The 20191-nt window shown below is 55.8% G+C and overlaps 1 protein-coding gene across 1 annotated transcript in view; it reads right to left on the bottom strand.

Annotated features, from left to right (window-relative positions):
• RXRA (retinoid X receptor alpha) overlaps positions 1–19824 on the bottom strand; it is a 102790-nt gene extending 82966 nt beyond the window's left edge. Inside the window, exon 1 of the mRNA XM_021543580.4 lies at positions 19453–19824. Within this exon, the coding sequence (XP_021399255.3) occupies positions 19453–19480 (28 nt within the window). The 5' untranslated portion in view covers positions 19481–19824. The remainder of the gene's footprint in view (positions 1–19452) is intronic.
• Between the last annotated feature and the right edge of the window lie 367 nt (positions 19825–20191).

Genomic DNA, 20191 nt, shown 5'->3' with positions numbered 1-20191 from the left:
CCAGGCAGCACCACCAGTGTCCCTCGGGGTGTCCCTGCAGGGATGCTCGAGGCCACCCACCCCTGCACACCCTCCCAGAGGTGGCTTTGGGGCTGTCTCTTCGGGGATGTGGCCACCAGGCTGAGCGCTGCCTGGCCGTACGTGCAGGAGCAAATTCCCACCTGGCACTGGATCGGTGGCCATGTGCTGCCCACGGGATTGTCTGCCAGCAGCTCAGCACCAGAGGGATGCTCCTGTGCACCCCAGCCCTCCCTGCCCATCCTCGCTGTGCTGGTACCCACCCAAAAGCAGCAGGGTGAAAATTTAGCAAGTTTATAATCCATGTCCCGTCCCTGTGTGCACAGAGCTCTGGGCATTTCTCTCTCCCCAGGATGTCCCTTCCAGCATCACCTGAGGCTGCAGCAACACTGCTGGGTGGATGCAACACCCGAGGGCTGCAGCTGCATCCTTGCCACGTCCCCTTCTCCACCCTCAGGACAACACAGGCTCACAGCCCCGGGTGGGAGCCCAGAGCCCACAAGCCCTGTCCATCCTGCCAGGTGCTGTGGCACTGCCAGGGCTCACACCCTGCAGCTCCCTCAGAGATGCTGCAGCCAAAACAACCAGCACGTGATGCTGGTCCCTGCTGGAAAATCACCTGCCACCCCTCTGCAGGAAACCCCAAAGATTTCACCCCAAAAAAACTCCTTGCTGTGCCAGCAACAAGTCCCACAAGCAGCAAAAACCCTCCACAAGAGCACCACGCTCACTGCCGTGCACAGCTGCCCTTCCCAGCTGGCTTTCCAGGGATAATCCCAGATGGGCCATGGAGCAAGATCCACACCAACAAGGTGGGCAGAACGCAGGCCTCACTACCCACCACCAGCTCCCTGAGATGCCCATGATGGGCAGAGCCCAGCACTGGCCACTCCAAACCAGCTCCCAGGGATGTCCAAAATGGACAGAGCCCAGCCTTGGCCACCCCACACCAAATCCTAGGGATGCCCATGATGGGCAGAGTCCAAACTTGGCCACTCCAAACCAGCTCCCAGGGATGCCCACGATGGACAGAGCCCAGCCCTGACCACTCCAAACCAGCTCCCAGGGATGCCCACGATGGACAGAGCCCAGCCCTGACCACTCCAAAGCAGCTCCCAGGGATGCCCATGATGGACAGAGCCCAGCCCTGGCCACCCCACACCAAATCCTAGGGATGCCCATGATGGGCAGAGTCCAAACTTGGCCACTCCAAACCAGCTCCCAGGGATGCCCACGATGGACAGAGCCCAGCCCTGGCCACCCCACGCCAGCTCCCCGGGCCACCCGCTGTGGGCCAGCAGCAGCCCCGGCACGCGAGACCGCGGCCTCGGGAGCAGCCAACAACAACAAACTCGTGTGTGAGCCACAAAGGGAAAAACTCTGCAAGGAAACAATATTCAGCTCGACTCTTCCCAAGCCCGGATTGTAAATAACGCCCCGCGTACGGGTTTGTTTTATTTGTTTTAATTATGAAAACACAGCCCGGATTGTCCTGCTGGCTTGGGCAGGGGAAGTGAGTGACACCCCACAGAGCCACTGTGGCCGGCAACCCTTCAATAAACAACGGGCCCACGGTGCCCCAGCCCTCAGCAGAAGCTCAGCACCCTGCCAGGATGAGCCCAGCCCGTGGCCAAGGGCCAGCCCGGGTGGCACGCAGAGGTGCCAGCGTCCTGTGACAGCTCCACAGCTGGGAGGGAGGCAGGGAAAGGAGCCCCCAGAGACAGGAATATTGCACACTTCAATGGCTGTTTCCAAGGCACTGGTGTCTGGGCCATCAGCCCTGCCTGCTGGGGTTACAGACCTTCCCAAGGTACTCAGCCTTGTTTTCCACAATGATCTCAAGGCCAGGCTGGCTCGCCCATCTCTGCTGCCATCGTCCTGACACACCATTCCCATTGCTCCACACTTGTGTTGGGCGGCTGGGCCAAGCAGGAGGAACCTCCTGAAATGGTTTTCTTGGCGTCAGAACAAACCTTTCCTCCTCCCGCTTCCTCCTCCTGGTCCAGCTGGGATGGAGGGTCCAGCCCCCACCTCCCACCACATCCACCTCAGTGCATGGCCAGCCCAGGAGAAAGCCAAGCAGCCCGAAGCTGAGACAAGCTTCAGACATCACCAAGTTACAAATACATCTTTTTCAGACTAAAGTTCAGTGCCCAAATGGCAAGAGAATCCAGGAAAAATGCGGCAGGCCCGGCTGGTGGCCGGCTTCCAGCACGAGCACCTCCCTTCGGAGGAATCCAGCAAGGAGTCTCAACTAATCCACCCAGGACACACCAACATTTCTTCCTCATATTATTGGGTAGGGTGTTGTTTTTTTGGGTTTGTTTTTTTTTCCTCTCTTTTTTGTTTTTCCATCTGCTCAGCAGATCTGGCATTTGCTGGGAAGGCACGGGGATGGAGCTGGGGAGGATGGAGGGACCCCTGGAATGCTGCAAGCTCCTGGCAGCAGCCCAGGGACTGCTGGAAAGGAAGGGACCGGTGCAAGAGCAGGAGCACGGCGCACATGCTGGCACTCACACCGAGCAAACACGCACCAACAGCCCTGTGCCTCAGTTTCCCTGCCCTCACAGCCGTGCTGGGGGGCAACACAGGCACTAAAGGGGAACGAGGCCATCGAGGTGGCACAGGCAGCACAGCCAGCACACAGCAGGATGGGTCCCCAAGGGTTTCCTCCAACCCCACGGAGGATTCGGATGTCCCCCCAGACCATCCCACCCCACTGCTGCCTCCACCACCTGCTTCTGCCCCTGCTCCCTCACAATTCCCAAAGTGCACCCCAAACCCACCTCACCCTCTCCCCAGCTCTGCCCCTGGTGAGGTGCCACATGTTTCCCAGGAGGATTTTTGCCCAGGGAAGATCCAGCACCCCGCTGAGCACCAGGCACACATCACAGCTCCACGCCGGTGGTTCCTTCGTGCTGGCTGGAGACAGGACACACACAGCCTTGCCATCCACATCAGTTCCTTACTGCTGGGAAGGAGAGGAGCTGGGGGCTCACATTTGATCCTTGGGGGCTCAGCAGCAGCCTCTCCCCAGCCCCTGGCCCGGGAGGAGCTGGTGAGATGCCCCCTGAGGAATTTGCACCTCATTCCTTGACACCAGCTTTAATTACAGGTATCAAGTCAGCTTCTGTCTTTCACAAGAGCTGTGAGCTAACTTCCTGCTCCCCTTTCTCTGTGAGGGGTTCCCGACTCACTGCATCCCTCCCTACACAAGCAGAGGGGGGTGGGCTCTGCCAAAGCCCCCCCAAAGGCTGGAGCAAAAACTCCGGGCACTGAAGCTGTCAGATGTGACATCCCAAGGTGATCTTCAGAATTCCAGCCCTGGTTTCCTGCTGCCACCAAGAAGAGTCGACAGGCAGCAGTGACACTGAGATGTGGTGGGTGCTGTCCCTAAAGCCAAGTGGCTCAAGGATGCTGCATGCTCACGCACCGGCCAGCACCAGCTCCTCCACCAGCAAAATGCTGATGGGTGTCTCCAGAATCCTTCCCCAACAGCACATCCCGATGCTGCAGCATCCCTGTGACTGTGCCACTGCCCACCAGGCTCTGAAATGCCAGCTTGGTTTTCCTGCCCAGCTGTTCCCTGGCACCACTGCCCCATCCACCCATCCCTTCCGGATGGAGTTCCTTTTGCAGGGTTGTGGGTTCGAGTGTTGTTGTATTTTGAAACATAAACTCATTAATTTCAGCCTAATGAGGACTTTATTGGCTGGGGATTACCATTATTCAGCTCGAGGAGATACAAATAAACATTCACAAGCTTTACAGTCCGTGAAAGGATCCCGATCCTACTGATGGCTCCCACCCCAGCGCCCACCTCTCCATCCCCTCCTGGCCAGACAGCTCATTCCACTGCCATCCACCTTTTCCCTCCCATTCCTGATTCCCTGTCCCAGTCCACGGGCTGAGAACCCCAGAGGGCTCGGGGAAAGGACCCCGGGCTCACAGCAGCCACGCCACACCACTCTGTTTGCTTTAATTTTTAATCAAGTCACAAGACGGGGCGGCTGCTGCTGGAAATAAATCATCAACCACAACAGCAATAAAAGCACCCTGGTGGCCTCGGCTCAGACGTGGCGAGCACAGGGCCAAGCCACCACTGTCCCATCACTGACAGGGTGACAGAGCAGCTCCTGCAGCAAGCCTGGACACTGCAGCTGTCGCTGAAGAAATGGTGACAGGGTTGGGCCAGGAAAGGAAAGGCAGAAGGTGCTACAGCCAGCAGGAAAAAGGGATCCAGGAGTGCAGCAGTCTCTGGGATGCCAGCCCTGGAGACACACATCCCTCCTGGCTCGGGGCTGCAGCTCCCCTTTCCAGCCTCCTCCAGTCCCAGGGCCAAGGGGAAAAGGGGAAAGAAAATCTCTGCAAGTCTCTCCCACGCAGGGTGCCAGCAGAGCTCCTCTGCAGGGATTGAGCAAGGTGGGGATGAGCCAGCAGCATCTCCCCAGCCCTCACAGCACTGCCCTCACCCTGCACCACAGCAGGCACCTCCCAGGGGCGTCCCTAAACCCTCCCAAATGCATCCCAGGGAATGAAATTGCTCCCTGCTCCTGCCCAGAGGATTCCCCTGCCCCAGGCAGCAGCACCAGGCTGCTGCCTCCACACCAGGGTCCCTCCAGCCCCCGCCCAGCTCACAGCAGAGGGATGTTCTCCCTTTCTTCTCTGTGAGGATTAGACACACTTCTTTTCTCTCACTGCTTTTCAAAAGAGAGCCTTTTTATCACTGCTGATCCCTGGGGGAAATCTTTCTGTCTCTATTTCTCTCTCTCATGCTTTCTCAGCTGGGACAGTGGGAAAGGAAGTTTTCCTTCATCTCCATCTCCGTGCTGACAGCACGGGCACAGCGCAGCCCCCCGGGACCCTGCGTGCCCCCAGCTCTGCCCCGACCCCACCGGGGCTCCCTGGCACCTCCTGGGCCTGGAGCACACCCAGCAAAAACCCTCTCGGAGCCATTTCGAAAGCCACACTTGCGAAATCCTCATAAAAACCCGGGGCAGAACCCGCCAGCAAACCCAGCTACAGGTGCTCTGCCCTCGCCTACCTGCTCCCTGCTCTCTGCAGGCTCCCATGACATTTCCCAGCATTTCTTAAATGCGTTTTTTTTTTCTCTGTCCCTCCTCCTTCTTCCTGACTGCTGTGGAACAGATCGAGCCCAGAGGAAACCAAAGCTGGGAGCTGGCAGGGGTTTGGACACGCAGAACATGCCCCAGTGTGCCTGGGATCACGGCTCCACAGCAAAACCAGCAGAGCCAGCCATCCCTGAAGTGCTGTCAAAAGCACCCAAAAAGTGAACTCATGGCTTTTTCTACACTCTGAGCTCTCTCTGTTACCAAAATCAGGGCCCAGCTGGTCACAGACAGGGCTTTTTTTAATTATCGACCATGTTGCAATGTTTTCTCTTTTTATTTTTAGGAGGCCCTCTAAAACTATAGAGGAAATTATCCAAAAGAAGTTTGTTCAAACGGCCTGTCAGTTTAAGGAAGTGAAATTAAACCAGAAAAAAAAAAAAAAAAAAAAGAAACCCCAGCCCTGAATCCTAATAAATCACACATCCACACACACACAAAATTGGAGAACTCCGGGCATGCCTCCAAAGCCAAGTAAATGGATGATAAACAAAACAAACCTAGTTCTGCCCAGTAATAAAGGTTTCCACAGTGGGAATTTCTCACCCTGGCATCACTTCCACTGAGGAGGGCACAGCTGGTGGCACACGGGGAGCTTCCCTCGCTGGGCTGTGCCTGCAGGGACAGCCAGCGATGCCATCCCATGCTGAGCTGCTCTCCATGGACAAAAATCCTACACCACGGGAATTTCCCTCCATAAATCCCTTTGGAGCACGCCCTGGCCCTGTCCCCATTGAGAATGGGTCGACCACTCCATGACACAGAGAGGTGGCTGCTTGCTTGTGCTGCTGTCACCAGCTGGGCTGGCAGTGGGGACCTGCTCAGGGCTCACAGACCCACCCAGAGCAAACAAGACTCACACCTTGGAGGGGGGGGGGGGGAAAGCTGCAAAACAAAAGCAAGGGAAATGGCAAATGTGAGAAGCATGGAGATGCTGCAATAAATCCCACCAGGCACTCTAAAGCAGGAGGCAAAATCAGAGTGTGGGACAGCAAAAACGGCAGTGCCAAGGCTCCTTTCAACCTCCAGATGCAGCTTCCCATAGGTGAGGATGGTGCAGAGTGATGCCCATCAGTGTTCATCCTTTGAGGGCACACAGCAGCAGGGACAGCAGGGCAGGGAGCACTGCCTGTGTCCTGAGGAGCACAGTCCCACGACCCCAGTGCAGCCCCTACACACCCAAAGCAGCATTTTGGGCAACCACAGCTGAGCCAAGAGCTCAGACTGTGACAGTTCAACCAGTGGAGGGGTGGGGACATGCAGTGGTGACCCCAGGACCAGCTGGCACCATCCCCACGACCACCCTGGCACGGCCCTTGCTGCAGGGAGCTGAGCCCAGGTGGGCAGCCCATCCTCTGCTCCATTCCCTGTCTACCTCCCAGCAGAGATTGCCAGGAAACAGTTAAAGCTCTGGAAGCTGGGCTCTGCACAGGACTCCAGTTAAAAGTCCACCAGGCATTTTCCCATGGTGGACTTTACCCCGGCGCGCGGCCGCGATAACGCACCCGGAGCTGCCAGCCTGAGAGGGACCAGCCACCAGCCCTGGCACAGCGGGGAGAGCTGGCACCAGGCTGGGAGACCCCTGAAAAACCTGCACAGGACAGAAATCTGCAAACCAGCCCCAACAGCAGCATTTGGGGGTTTGGCTGTGCAGAGCGCTCCGGGAGCAGCGCTGCGCTGTCCCACCTCATGTGGGAATGATGTCCCTGCCCCCAAGGAGCCCATTCCAGCATATCCAGCATCAAATTCCCACCCAGCAGAACCCAGAGATGTCTCTCCCCATTCCTGAGGGACAAGTGGCACTGCTGTCCCTGCTGGGACAGCCACCTGGCTCTCCTCTCCAAGGTTGTCTGCAAATCCTCTCTCACCAGAACAACACACACCATTTTTTAAAAGCTGGGTGATGTAACCAACTCGTATTTATCATGCTGAAAACATCCCAAAGCTCCATCTCTTCCAGCTCCCAAGCACACAGTGTTCTCTTAATAAAATAATTGCAATGATGAATAGCTCCTTATAATGTTCTTCTTCTGCAGCTACTGACAGGGCCAAGAGCTGGGATGGAAAGTCCTTCTCCTCAATGAACCCTCAAGGTACATTCAGGATTTTACCTCCTCAAAGTAAAAAGGGCTGAAAATTTGAAGAAGTGCTGCCAGTGCTGTTCCAAGTCATCCCACCAGGCAGAGAACACCAAAATCCCTCTCCTCCAGCTCAGCCCCATTATTGTCTTAATAATAAAGTCAGCAAATCACTGCAGGTCAATCCCAGTCCTTGGTTCAGCTGATGCAATCTTGAAGCCACCTGATGAAATCAATGCTGAGCTCCAGATCCTGCCACAGGGTCCCCAGAAATCCACCTTGACAAAAGCTCTTCTGCCCAAAGGTCCGTGGGACCCCCAAAAGCTGCGCCAGGAGCTCGTTTCCTGCACTTTGGAAATCAGGCTGTGGATTTAATCCTTCACTGCAAGTCCTCATGTGCCTGTGATTTCCACACTGACAATTACAGGACAGCTCAATGCACTGGGGCTGGCTTTCTTTGGTTTTTTTTTTTTTGGTAGAGTCACTTCTACCTTCTTCATTTGTAAAGGTGCTTTGAATTAGGAATGCACTGGCTCTGCTTTCCCTTCCCACGCAAAGCTGGCTTTTACTCCCAGCCAGGGCCAGGCTCTCCGGGTGTTTTCCCAGAGCCTGTGCTCTTAAAGACATAAAACTGAGCAGCCAAGGAAGAGCCCTGGGTGGCAGAGAGGGATCTGGGACCTCATCCTGGCCTTGACTGCAGCTGGAGGGACTTCCCAGAGCCTGGGAGAACTGGCAGGACCGGTGCTCCCACCCTGCAGGCACATCCCTACACCCAGCTCCAGGCTCACCCCTTCCTTCCCAGCACTCCTCCACCCCAGCGTGTCCTGGCCTCCCCACAAAGGGCTGCTCTGGGGTCCCCAAATTTTGGGAAGGACTGGAGCATCTCTCTGCTCTCAGGGATGAGCTTCACCCTCCACGGCACTGCTTTCTCAGGTTGTACCCCAAGGTTTGCCTGCCTGGGAAAGACCAGAGAAGAGCTTTGGGGCTCCCCCAGCCATTCCTGGGGTGCTGCTGAGCTCCACCAAGCTGTGCCCCCAGGGTGTGATGCTGCACCTCCCAGCATCTGAAGGCAACTGCTCCAAGAAAGAGACCTGGAGGATTCCTGGAGCAACCCCACATCCCCTGTGCTGCCCCAGGGTTTTGGGAAGGTGCTTGGAGAGGAGAAGCCTCCCCTTGTGTGCGTGGGTGGGGGCTCCAGCTGGGCACCTTGCTGCTTGTTACCAGCCAGCCAGGGCCTGCTGCAAGAAATCCCTGCCCTGCAACATTTCCTGCACACACCTGGAGGCCGTGAAACCTGGCCAGACGTGGTTTTCCTCACCTGCCCAGCCTCAGCTCCCATGGCTCAACACCGGGACAACCGGAGGAGCACCCGCAGGGAGCGGCGCCCGGCACCCCTCAGCCATCCCAGACGGAAAAATGCAGTGGGAAAAGCCCAACAGAGCCCGACGGCCTCTGATTTCCACAGAGCAAACCTGCCCCACAGGTGAGCACGAAGAGGGAGCAACCTGCCAGAAGGGAATTGCTGGTTTTCCCTCTCGGAGAGGAGGGTGACACTCCAAGGTAAAGCACCGGGGAACAGCAGCACCGCTACCAAAACACAGCTCCAAACACTGCCAAAAACCCCTCAGCCAAGGAAATCTGTGTCTCCCAACCTTACAAAGCAGGGTGTAATTCAAGGTGCCAGCATCAGCCACCCCAAGTTGCCCTCTCTGGGGGTCCTGCTCCCAGCAAGTCCCACTGTTTAAAAGCTCCCACACTGGCACACAACAGCAACCTGCTGGCCTGGGGCCAGGCTATCTGCAGCTGGGATCAGCTAAGCCTTCCTAAGTGCTTCCATAGGGGCCTGCAGGTAATTGTCCCGAGCCCCGGCTCTTCCTGGAGCCCCTCCGAGGAGCACCCGGAGCTGCCAGCCTGAGAGGGACCAGCCACCAGCCCTGGCACGGCGGGGAGAGCTGGCACCAGGCTGGGAGACCCCTGAAAAACCTGCACAGGACAGAAATCTGCAAACCAGCCCCAAGAGCAGCATTTGGGGGTTTGGCTGTGCAGAGCGCTCCGGGAGCAGCGCTGCGCTGTCCCACCTCATGTCCCACCTCATGCCCCCAAGGAGCCCATTCCAGCATATCCAGCATCAAATTCCCACCCAGCAGAACCCAGAGATGTCTTTCCCCTTCCTGAGGGCGAGGCAGAGACAAGTGGCACTGCTGTCCCTGCTGGGACAGCCACCTGGCTCTCCTCTCCAAGGCTGTCTGCGAGGCTGGCAGTGCAGAGGACGTGGATTTAGGGCAGCACAGGTCCCTGCATCCTGCCCTTCGTGCCCTATTCCCGACTGCAGCGCTTCCCAGGATCTGCCTGGGCATCCTATGAATCAATCCCACGGCAGGGGCTGGGGAGGGCAGCCTGTAAAGCACAAGGCATTAACACCCAGGCTGGCACGGCTGGATCGCAGCGTGCCCGAGCAGCCAACCACAATTTGCTTAGGGGTGCAAAAAGTTTTGGTTTGCCCCGGCAGGAAGGGAGCCTGGGTGGCCTCTGTAGGTACAGGAAACCCCTTTCTATCACACACATCGCTCTGCTTCCTCTGGATTTCTTTAACCTTTCACTCTTGGCCTGATTTATGCTTTCACACTGATTTTTGCACGCGTGCATTTCCCTCCTCCTCCTCACTCCTGCTCCGGTGTTGCGGAACCACACCAGCAAAAAAAAAGCTGGCAGGGCTTTGGCATCCAGCTGCCCAGAGCCAGAATAATCGCTGCAGGGAAACCTCCTGCTCTGCTTCACTCCAGAGGAGCTGGCTTTTGGCAGGAGGAGGGGAAAACGCCGTGTCCTGGCGTTGTTGTGCTCCGGGGCTGAGCAGCCAGCACGCAGCTCCAGCCCACCCATGGGACCCACGCTGGGCTGCGTGTGATGGGCAGGCACTGGAGCAGCTAATGTGGGACCCCAGGGACACAGCCCAGCAAAGCCAAGGCAGAGATGGAGATTCTGCTGCAGAGGCGCTGCGTGCTGAGCCCCAGGCACCAGTACAGCCCAGGGCTGATTCTTCCTCGCAGACAAGGAAAGGAATCCATGAGCAGCTCAGTCCTGAACCCTCCAAAGCATCCAGGCACTACACCCTGTCCACAAAGGGCATCCCTGGCACCACAAGCACGTGGAGCAGTGCCCAGAGATGTCATCAGAGGCAGGAGGGCGTGAGGACAGTGGGGACACAACCTTAAAGTTACCTAAAGGGCCTCTTGGGTGGGAAGAGGAGCTGCTTGTTCCCAGTCTCCACGGGGATCCTGGCACAAAACAAAACATTGGACTGTGTTGGAAGCATCAGCTTCCTGGGAGTGGATGGGGAAGCTGAGGCCAACAACTCCAAGGCACTGTCGGAGCAGGGACAGCAGCTCAGAGCCCAGGGGAAAGGCTGGGGAGGAATCACAGCTGAAGTAAATTCTCCAGGCCCAAACTGGGAGCATTTTAACCCATCCAGCTGGATAAATAGTGTGGGAGCAGGTGGCCCTGGTGTCACCAGCCATCACCAGGGAGAAGGGATGACACTGCACCAGCCTGGTGTTGCAGCCCTGCTGTGGTGCCCTAAGCCCCACACAACAAACAGCCTGCTCACCCTCAGCCTTACAGGAAAAAAGAGAAAACTCCCAACTGAGAGCAAAGCAGGAAAGCATCTCTGCATTCCACTTGCATGGGACACGGGAGGCCACCCTGAGAGCCACCAGCTCACAGGGCTCCCTCAGCCTGGCACGGCCACCAAAAAGGAAATGAAGTCGCCAAGGTTATCGCTTTGGTGTCTGACCAAGCATAAAAATCCCGCTCTGAAAACAAAAACAAGGAAGAGGGAGACAGGGAGGGGAGGGGCAGGGGTGTGCAGCCCCAAGAAACGGGAGAGGGGGTGCAGGGGCTCACCCCACACCGACACACATCTCCATGGCAGAGAGAGTTGCCCGGGAAAATAAATGCAAAGTCTGTTATAAAAGTTTATCAGCGAGGAAGAGCGAGCGCGCCTGACTACAGGATAGAGATGTCATTATTTTCATGCATCTGCCTTACCCAATTTTATTTAGTTGCTTTCTGCACCATTTCATGCTCATTCTGCTGCTGAGCTAGACAATTGCTTTATAACTCTAGGGTGCAATTTCACTGTCTGTGAGCCACACGCACGCACGCGGGGCTGCACCTCCCTCCCTTCTCCCCACACCCCGAGGTTTGGGAGCTCGCCTGGAGAGGAGTTTTCTTCGTGCATCCAAGGGGAAAAAAAAAAAATGAAATTAAAATGCTATGCCACTGTCTTTAATGTATTCCAGGAGTTTGTGGGGGGAGCAGCCCCAGTGAGCAGCGGCTCCCCATTAAGGCTGAGCAGGATGAACTGGAGGGCAATCTGCTCTCTCACGCTACGTGAATGCAGAGAGACAGAGCCCGGCAGGCTGCAGGGCAGGAACGCTGTGAATCACGCTGGATTTTTATGATCAATTGAAAGTCACACTTGAACAAGTGCAGGTCAGCAGGGAGGGTTGGTCACGCAGGTGCACAGCTCCAAGACAGCGGCTTTCAACTTGCTCAAGTCACCTGGTCCCTCTCACAGGCCACGGGCACCCTCCTTGGTACCCCTATTTTCTGCTCAACCACCAAACATCCCCCCCCAGGGCTGCTGTGGGGTGTGAGGGGTCTCCAGAAGCAGCCCCAACACTGATGGGATGCAGTGTGGGATCATGGATTTCCCCGGCACAGTGTGCTCGAGCATCCCCAGCGCTTGCTCCACCCTGCCAGAGACCAGAGCTCCTCCACACCAGGCAGAGCCACAGCTCCCCAGGCCTGATAAAATCACTCAAATGGGGCAGAAAAAGAAGGGGTGGGGGCAGAAAGAGAGCCCAGTTTAGTCTAAGGATGACCAGTACAGAAAGGGCGTTTCTCTTTCTTTGATATCCCTTTTCCAAGAGCCCCCACACCTGCACACAGATCTTTGGGAGCAGGGCAGGGAAGCTGCAGCACTGGCAAACCACTCTCACCCATCCTTCACACCCCCAAGAGCAGCCAAACAGCTCCCCCAGCTCAGTGTGGTACCCCTGGCTCTGCTCCTGCCTCTCTGATCCAATTCTTCTGTGCCACCACTCACCATCCCTCACTCAGCTCCTCCATCCCCTCCCATCCCAGCCCGTGCCATCTCTGTGTCTCAGGATGGATTTTGGGTGGAAGCTCACCCCCTCTCCTGCCATCTCCGTGTCTCAAGGTGGATTTTGCCTGGAAGCTGTCCCCTCCTGCACTTCTGCTCTTGCCTTACCACTGCCATTGCCTCACTGTGGCTCCGGAACGGGCACATAGGAGACGCGCTGCCCACAGGAAAATTGTCTCACAGCAGCCCACAGAGTTCACAGCAAAGGGGGAAAAAAAGAGAGAAAGAGGAGAGAGAAAGAGAGAAAGAGAGAAAGAGAGAAAGAGAGAAAGAGAGAAAGAGAGAAAGAGAGAGAGAAAGAAAGAAAGAGAGAAAGAGAGAGAAAGAGAGAGAAAGAGAGAGAAAGAGAGAGAAAGAGAGAGAAAGAGAGAGAAAGAGAGAGAAAGAGAGAGAAAGAGAGAGAAAGAGAGAGAAAGAGACAAAACAACTCTCCTCCAGCACTCACTTGTCAGCCAGAAATGGAAAAACAATAATCAAATGTTTCTGCCTTCCCACCCAGCTGAAACGAGATGGGGCATCCCTCCCTAGTCTGCTCCTGGCAGCACAAAGGATCTGCTCCAGGAGCTGAGGGGGCTGTAAATCTCAGGAGCCCCCGCCAGCTCCCTCTCTCTGCATTTTTTCCTTTTTTTTTTCCCCCAAGTCTGTAAAGCTGAAGAAAGCCAAAACTCCACAAAAGACGAGCCCATGAAAAGTAACAGCCAGCTGGGAATCCCATTACCATTTTATTGGTCCCCAATACCACTGCTGCCCTTTTATCTCCTGCCTCTGCAGCGATCCTGCAGCTGATGGGATCCAGGGAACGGCTCCGACAAGACCCAAAGCCAAACACACCACCAACCTCCACTCATGGCCCAAAAAACCACGTTTTTGACCAAAAAACCAAGTTTTTGACCAAAAAAATCAAATCCCTAAGGTTTTGGAAGAAGGAGCAATGAACACAGTGTGAGGGATTATCTCGTGCTGGAGCAGGAGGGGATGCCAGCCCTCACCCTACTGGGTGAATCTTCAGGATCTTTAGGGTGTTTCTTCCTTGCCCTGCACTTTGCACACCCCCAAACCCCACGTGGGCGCTTTCCTTTGCTCCTGGGCCAAAAAGCAGCTTTGGGGGTGCGGGGGTTTGGAGGGTTTGGACCCTGCAGAGCCCAGGGGAGCTCTGGGGAGCTGCCATCCCAGACGGATCAGCTCTGCAGGGCTGGCAGCTTTCACAACCACCCCACGCCCTCGCTCCGGGCCCCGTTCCCAGCTCCGACGCTCCCGCGTGCCTCAGTTTCCCACCCTGTATCTGCCTCATCTGGGCAGACGAGGAGTTTTGGAGGCAACATCCATCCCCTCCTGATGTGCAGAGGCAGGAGCTGGCACGGGCACAGCTGCGACCAGAATTACAGCCCCAAGGTGCAACCTTGGAACTTTTATTGTGGATCACAGTCAGGGAAAAGGGAAAGAAAGCGGGGGGAGGAAGAAAAAAGCCCAAGCATCTCATGCTTACGAATGGTCTGTTTGAACAGGATTATTTTTTAACTCCACGTTAAACAAAATTTCAAAGGAGAGGAGCTGCATTTGGGTTTAATTTGAGCCCTTTCTTCCCTTTCTCACAAGGGAATTGTTCCCTGTTTATCTCAGAAAACACCCTCCATTTTGAAAAGCTCCCTCCCCTCTAAATAAAAACTCAGGTTGATTTCCTTGACTTTGCTTTGCTTTTTCTACGCTAAACCTTGTCAGAAAGGCAAGTTCTCACAGCCAGTTTCCATCTCAACAATAGAGCATTTTCCCAGGCTAAATTGCTTCTGTCTGAAAATCTTCTGGCAGTTTGAGCCGGCTGGCATGTGTGGGGATCCTTCTGTAGGGTTTTTTAAATCCTTATTTGCAGTATTATTTCATCTGCTTCGCGCTGCCTTGATGTTCGAGCAGCCTTTGGAGAGACACAACCGCTCCTCCCTCCTCCTCCTCTGTCCTCCCTCCAGGCACACGCTTCCCTTTGAGGAGGAGGAGAGGGGAGAAATAAAATAAAAGACAAGCAAAGAGGAAAATGTCAGAAAGCTGCTTTTTGTGTGCGTGTCAAACGTTCAAAGTTATTCCAGAGTCTAGTCTTTAAATGTAATAAAATACAGCAACTCCTGACAAAATCAATTAAAATAAAACCACCCAGGCTGCCTCCCCTATTGCTTTGTAGCTTGACTGACTTGGAGGGCCCACCTGGGCCTTTTAGGAAGCAATTAGGGAAGTGCTGGGATGGATCCCGTGCAAACTGAGCATCCCTCAAGTGCTGAGCATCCTTGACACTTCTGAGCATCCCTGAAACACTTCTGAGCATCCCTGATACTTCTGAGCATCCCTGAAACACTTCTGGGCATCCCTCCTGAGTCCCCAGATTCCTCAGCACCCCTCTGAAATGCCCTCCACACCACAGGTCAGAGCGAGGAGAGCCTCACTTCCTTCCCTCCTGTCATGGTTTGACATTGGCACAGCAGATCCCTCCCCAACTTGGGGATCAAAGCCAGAGAAGGATTAATTAGAGCCCAATTAGGTTGCCCAGCTCGCAAGGAAGGTCCCTGCAGCACTTGGCCAGCAGGGATTTGAGGGATCCCAGGCTTTGGCTCAGTGGAAGAGCCCAGCTGGGGCACAGGGACCCCTCATTGTCCCCACACCATCACCACACCCCTGTTAAATCCCTTGCCAAAGGCTACCAACTCTTGCTGTCTCACTGCTGGGTTATTTATAGCAGGAATGATTTGGGGATTTCAGGCAGCTGGGAGCTTCAGGGAATACTCTGAGCACACACAATCCCCAGGAAAAGGCACCAGGATGCTCACATGAACACACAGCCCATAGTCAAGGCATGACCAATGCACACCCCAAAGCCCTGCAGCACCCACAGCCATCCTACAAAAAAACCCTAAAAAATCCAAAATTCAGCCCAGTGGCAGGGCTCTAGCATATGGCAACCCTCCCCTGCTCCCAGAAAACAATACTCAACAAAAAGGTTTTTAACCCATTTCTTAATAAATATGTATTTTTGCCTTGAAGATGTGGGTGGGACAAAGCCAGGGTGTATTTTCCAGTGAAATGTTTTGATTCCCCCCTCGTTGGTTTTTTTTTTCCCCCTCAACAGGAGCAAAACGCCAATAATAATATTTGCAATGAATAACTCAAATTCTGTGGCTTTCTCCCCCGCTCTCTTTTAAATAAATAAAATACCCTAAATTTGAGAAACACAAATGCTCCCTCCAACACAGCAGGACGACGTGGAATAAACTCAGGGATGCTCTGAGGATTTATTTCACTGTCACAGCCCAGATTCTGGAAAAGGCAAAAATTCCTTCCCGGCTTGTTTTGCATATGTCAACGAGGAGAGGTCGAGCCTGTCACAGGGATATTTCTCTCTGTGCACCTCTATGAAAAATCCTGAGAGAGAGAGAAATGTCCCTGTGAGATGAGGCTCCAGTCTGGGCACAACCAGACTTCATCTCCTGCTCCCACCAAGGAGCCCCACGGGGCCAACCAGATGTGGGGCAGAGGATTCCTCCTTCCTCACTGGGATGCTCAGACACTTCCCACATCTCTCAGTTCTCCTCCCTGAAGGTTGTCACATCAGCTGCCCATTCCTGAGGGCACCAAGAGCTGCACTGAGCATCGTGGTGAGGTCTCAGCCCAAAGAGAGGTTCCCACCGAGGGGCTCCCTGCAGCATCCAGGCTCATCCTGGCCACAGGGATGAAGGTGCCTGATGGATGCTCTTGGTTGTTTTTGCTGTTTTCCTCGGAAGTGTTGCAGCTCCAGCCCCGAGCACGGCACGGACAGTCCTCACCCCACATCCTGAGCAGCTGCAGCCGGCCCTGGCACGGCTGCGGGGTGGGAAGAGGGACACACAGAGGTTACAACCCAGTTACAACGCAGTTACAACCCGCTGGAGTGACCTCCAGAGGGAAGCGCCAGTCTCGGACACCCATTAACTGTTTCTTCCCCTACAAGGCTGAGCCTTGAGGGAGAGCTCCCTGAACCCACCAGCCCTCTTTTCCTCCCCAGAGATACCCAGGCAATGGGCAAAGTGAAAATAAAGCACTAAGGGAACAAGCAGCCACCTGAAGAAACGAGTCCTTGGTTTGCACATCAGTGCCCCGTGAAAGCCAGACCTTGTGCACCCCACCAGAGGCGATCCCCACAGCCCCAAAAGCACTTGCACCACGGATTTTTCCTACATTTTCCTCCTCCTGGAGACCTGGCACAACAGAGAGGAACAAAAGCTGGACAGCCCTGAGCGAGCTAAGCCTAGTAAAAGCAGGACTAACCCCAGATGGCTCCAAGGCAGCATCTGCTGGACCCCAAGGTGTTTTAATCCCCACCAAGGCTGTGGAGGTACCTGTGCCCACAGCCCCCGTGCCAGGCTGCAGGTTGTCCTGGCACTGGGATGGCAGAGGGTGACAGCAGCCAGCCTGGGAGATGCCCGGGGACATGCTGTCCTCATGGGGAGCCTCTGGCTGGCATCTGCCAGCAGCTCTCCAGAGAAGCAGGAAAATGAGATACTACTATTAAAAGTGCCCAGTGCTGGCCACACTTCCAGCCATGACATCAGCAGCCTTATCTAAGTCTAACCACGGGCAGGACTTGGCCAGGAACCACCAGGTTGGCCTTGTTGGGCCAAACTGAGCTTAGATTTTGATGGGGACACAGTAATGGGGTAGAATTTTGGCCGTGTTGCTGCTGTTTCCCAGCTCAGGCCTGTACTGGTATGCAGGGAAACAAATCCCACAAGCTGGGCTGGTTTTCTCCCCTGGGTATTTCCAGCACCAGCTCCCAAAAATGGCATGAGATTGGGTTAGTGAAACACACCCTGGGACCCTGCAAAGTTGGGACCTGGTGGGGTTTGGACCATCCTGCCTCTAAAGAGGCCCCATGGCTCATCCAGCTCTCGTTTCACTGGGACAGTCTCAGCTCACATTCCCCTCAATCCCACAAACTGCTCCCGAGCTTTTAGACACAACCTGCCTGCACTGCCCAGAGCAGGACCAAGATCTCCCTCTCCAACATCTGCAGCAACCACTCCCCTTGCAGCCAAAGGGATTTTTCCCAATAATCAATAACCAAAGACCAGCACATAAAGTTTGGGAGTCTCTCCTCCAGCAGCACAATCCCAGACCACACACCCCAAACAGCCCCCACAGACAGACAGAATTTTCTCCTCAGACAAGGACGAGATGTTTTAGCCTCCCCCAGCAGGTCCTGGGGGGCTGCCCTGTTTTTCCTGGGGATGCTCCTGGTGTGCTGCACAGTGTGTGGCGCAGCCCCACCACGCACACATTTCTAAATGAGCAGATAAATCAGTTGTTTTCCACTTGCAGCAGCGTGAAAACCCTTCCCGGAGCCAGCAGTCACAGACTCTCCCCCTCCTACCCCCTCAAACCAACCTGACTAATAACACAATGTATTTTTTAGCCTTTACAGCACAACAGGAGAGTTCAGGACCGATAGAAAACACAGCTAACATACACAGAGGCCTGAGCCCGCCCGGATCAACCCAGATTTGGATTGTCTTCCACAACAACATCCAAGGAAACGTGAATCCCCCAAACAGCCACCCCGAAGGTTAAAGCACTCCAGTGAATAAGAGAGGCTCCTTCTGCTGGGATGAGCCCCAACAACCGCACTGGACACAACCAAGAGGAGCTGGTTTGATTTGGAACCAGGGACACACTGCAGGTGAGATGCTTTTGGCCCCAGCAGCATCTCCCAGCCCAGACAACAAGGGGCACTCTGAAACTGAGATTTTTGGGGGCACGGAGATGCCACCTAGAGCTCTGCCAGCCCACATGGCCAGGGTCTCTCCTGCCAAAGCCCCCAGACCACCACAGCCCTGGAAAAAGCCTCTCAGCGGGCTGGGATTGCAGGAAACATTGTGATGTTTGTATTTATTCTGCTCTTTTTAAGGAACGACTGAAATTGCGATTTGTCAACAACACAAGCAAAAAAAAAAAAAAAAAAAAAAAAAAAAAACACTGAATGAAAAAAACAAAAAACCAAGAGGAAGAAAGAATCAAAACAGAGCAGCGGCAGAGATTTGAAGCCCGGAGAAGGCAGAGGGGACGGTCTCGCTGGCCGTGCTCGCTCGGCCGGAGGCTGGGAGCCAGCGGGCTGAGCGGGGACAGGGATGGCAGCGCTCGCCCCTCTTCCTCCTCGCCCGGACTTGGCGCCAGGCGACTTCGCTCAAACTTTTCTTCCCCCCACCCCGAGCACTGAGCTCTGCAATATCACTTCTCCTGGAAGCGAGACGCAGGAGGCATTCGCCCTTACAAGCCAGGACTTGACTCAGTCACCGAAACGATGGCAAACTCCGGCTGGAAATAGGGTTTTAAACGCAGCTAAAAGGAGGAGAGGGAGGGGAGGGGGGGAAAGAAATTTAAACAAAAAGGCAGGAGGGTCCCAACCGCGGCGGGTCAGGGAGCCGGAGATGCGAGCGGAGGGGCCGGGCGCTGCCTCCCCCTGCCCGGCTGCGCGCCCCGGATGCGGCGGGGAGAGGAAAAAAATAAAAAAAAAACGGAGAAAAGTCAAAAATTAGAGCATAAAAATAAACCGAGAGGAAAGGCAAGAGGGGGAAGCGCTGCCGAGCCCTGAGCAGAGCCGGCCCCGGGCGGGGAGGGGGCTCTGCCGGCTGCCGCTGCCCCGTTCAAAGCGCCGCTGCTGGGGCCGCTGCCCGACCGGCCCGGCCCGGCCCGGCTCGGCCCGGCTCGGCTTCCCGGCCGGGGCCCGCCATCCCCGGGGCTGCGCTACGGCAAAAAAAAAAAACAAAAAAAAAAACAACAACAGCAGAAAAAACAACAGCAAACCAAAACAAAAATACCAACTCCAAGGCAGGGGCCGGGGGCCGGGGCCGGCCCGCGCTCGCCGCGGCGCTCCCCGGGGAAGGGGCGAGCGCATCCCCCGCCCGCCGGCCCCCGGTGCGCGCCGCTGGAAGGGGCAGCGGAGCCGGGGGTGGGTGCGGGGGAAGCGGCAGGACAGGCGGTGATTTTATCGTCCCGAAGCACCCGCCACCCCCCGCGGTAGGAAGGGAGAATCTCTCGGAACAGAACTCACCCAGCGGCAGGAAGTGTTTGGTGTCCATGGCTGGTGCTTAACTCATGCCAAGGGGCTCGGCGAGCGCGGCGGCGAAAACACACAGGCAGGGCGGGCGGAGGGGAGGGAAATCAGCGCGGGGGGAGAGGGGAGGAGGGGAGAGAGGAAAAAAAAAAAAACACCCACGGGGAGGAGGAGGAGGAGGAGGAGGAGGAGTGAGGAAGGGAGGAGGAGGAGGAGGAGGAGGAGGCAGCGGGGAAGCTGCAGCTCCGCAGCCGAGGCCGCGGAGTTGTGGCAAACTCCCGAGAACGCAACTCCGCCGCTCGGCTCCGCCGGGCGCGCCCGGCTCCGCGCCGGGGCCCGCGCAGGGGGAGCGGCGGCGCCGCGCCCGCCCCGAGCCGAGCCGAGCCGAGCCGAGCCCGGCCGAGCCGAGCCGAGCCCGGCCGAGCCGAGCAGCGCCGCCCCGCGCCCGCCCCGCCGGCCCGCCGCGCTGCTGGCTTGATGGGTTTTTCTTTTTTTAGGATTTTTTTGGTGGGTTTTTTTGGTTTTTTTTTTTCTTAAAGTGATGGGGGAAAATGGGGGGAAATAGAGGGGGGGAAGGAAAAAGAAAAGGGAGGAGGGGAAAAAAATAAGAGGGGAAAAAGGTGGCGAGAAGGGGTAAATAGAGATGGGGAAAAGGGGGGAGATGAGAATGGGGAGAGGGGGAAGGAGAGGAAAACGGGAGAAGGAAAGGAGAGGGGGGAAAGAGAAGGAAAGATAA

The sequence above is a fragment of the Lonchura striata genome, chromosome 17, assembly GCF_050655825.1.
Source record: "Lonchura striata isolate lonStrDom1 chromosome 17, ASM5065582v1, whole genome shotgun sequence".
In the NCBI taxonomy this organism is placed as follows: Eukaryota; Metazoa; Chordata; class Aves; order Passeriformes; family Estrildidae; genus Lonchura; species Lonchura striata.
Note: the sequence above shows the minus strand (reverse complement) of the source record. Positions and strands in the feature narration are given on the sequence as shown.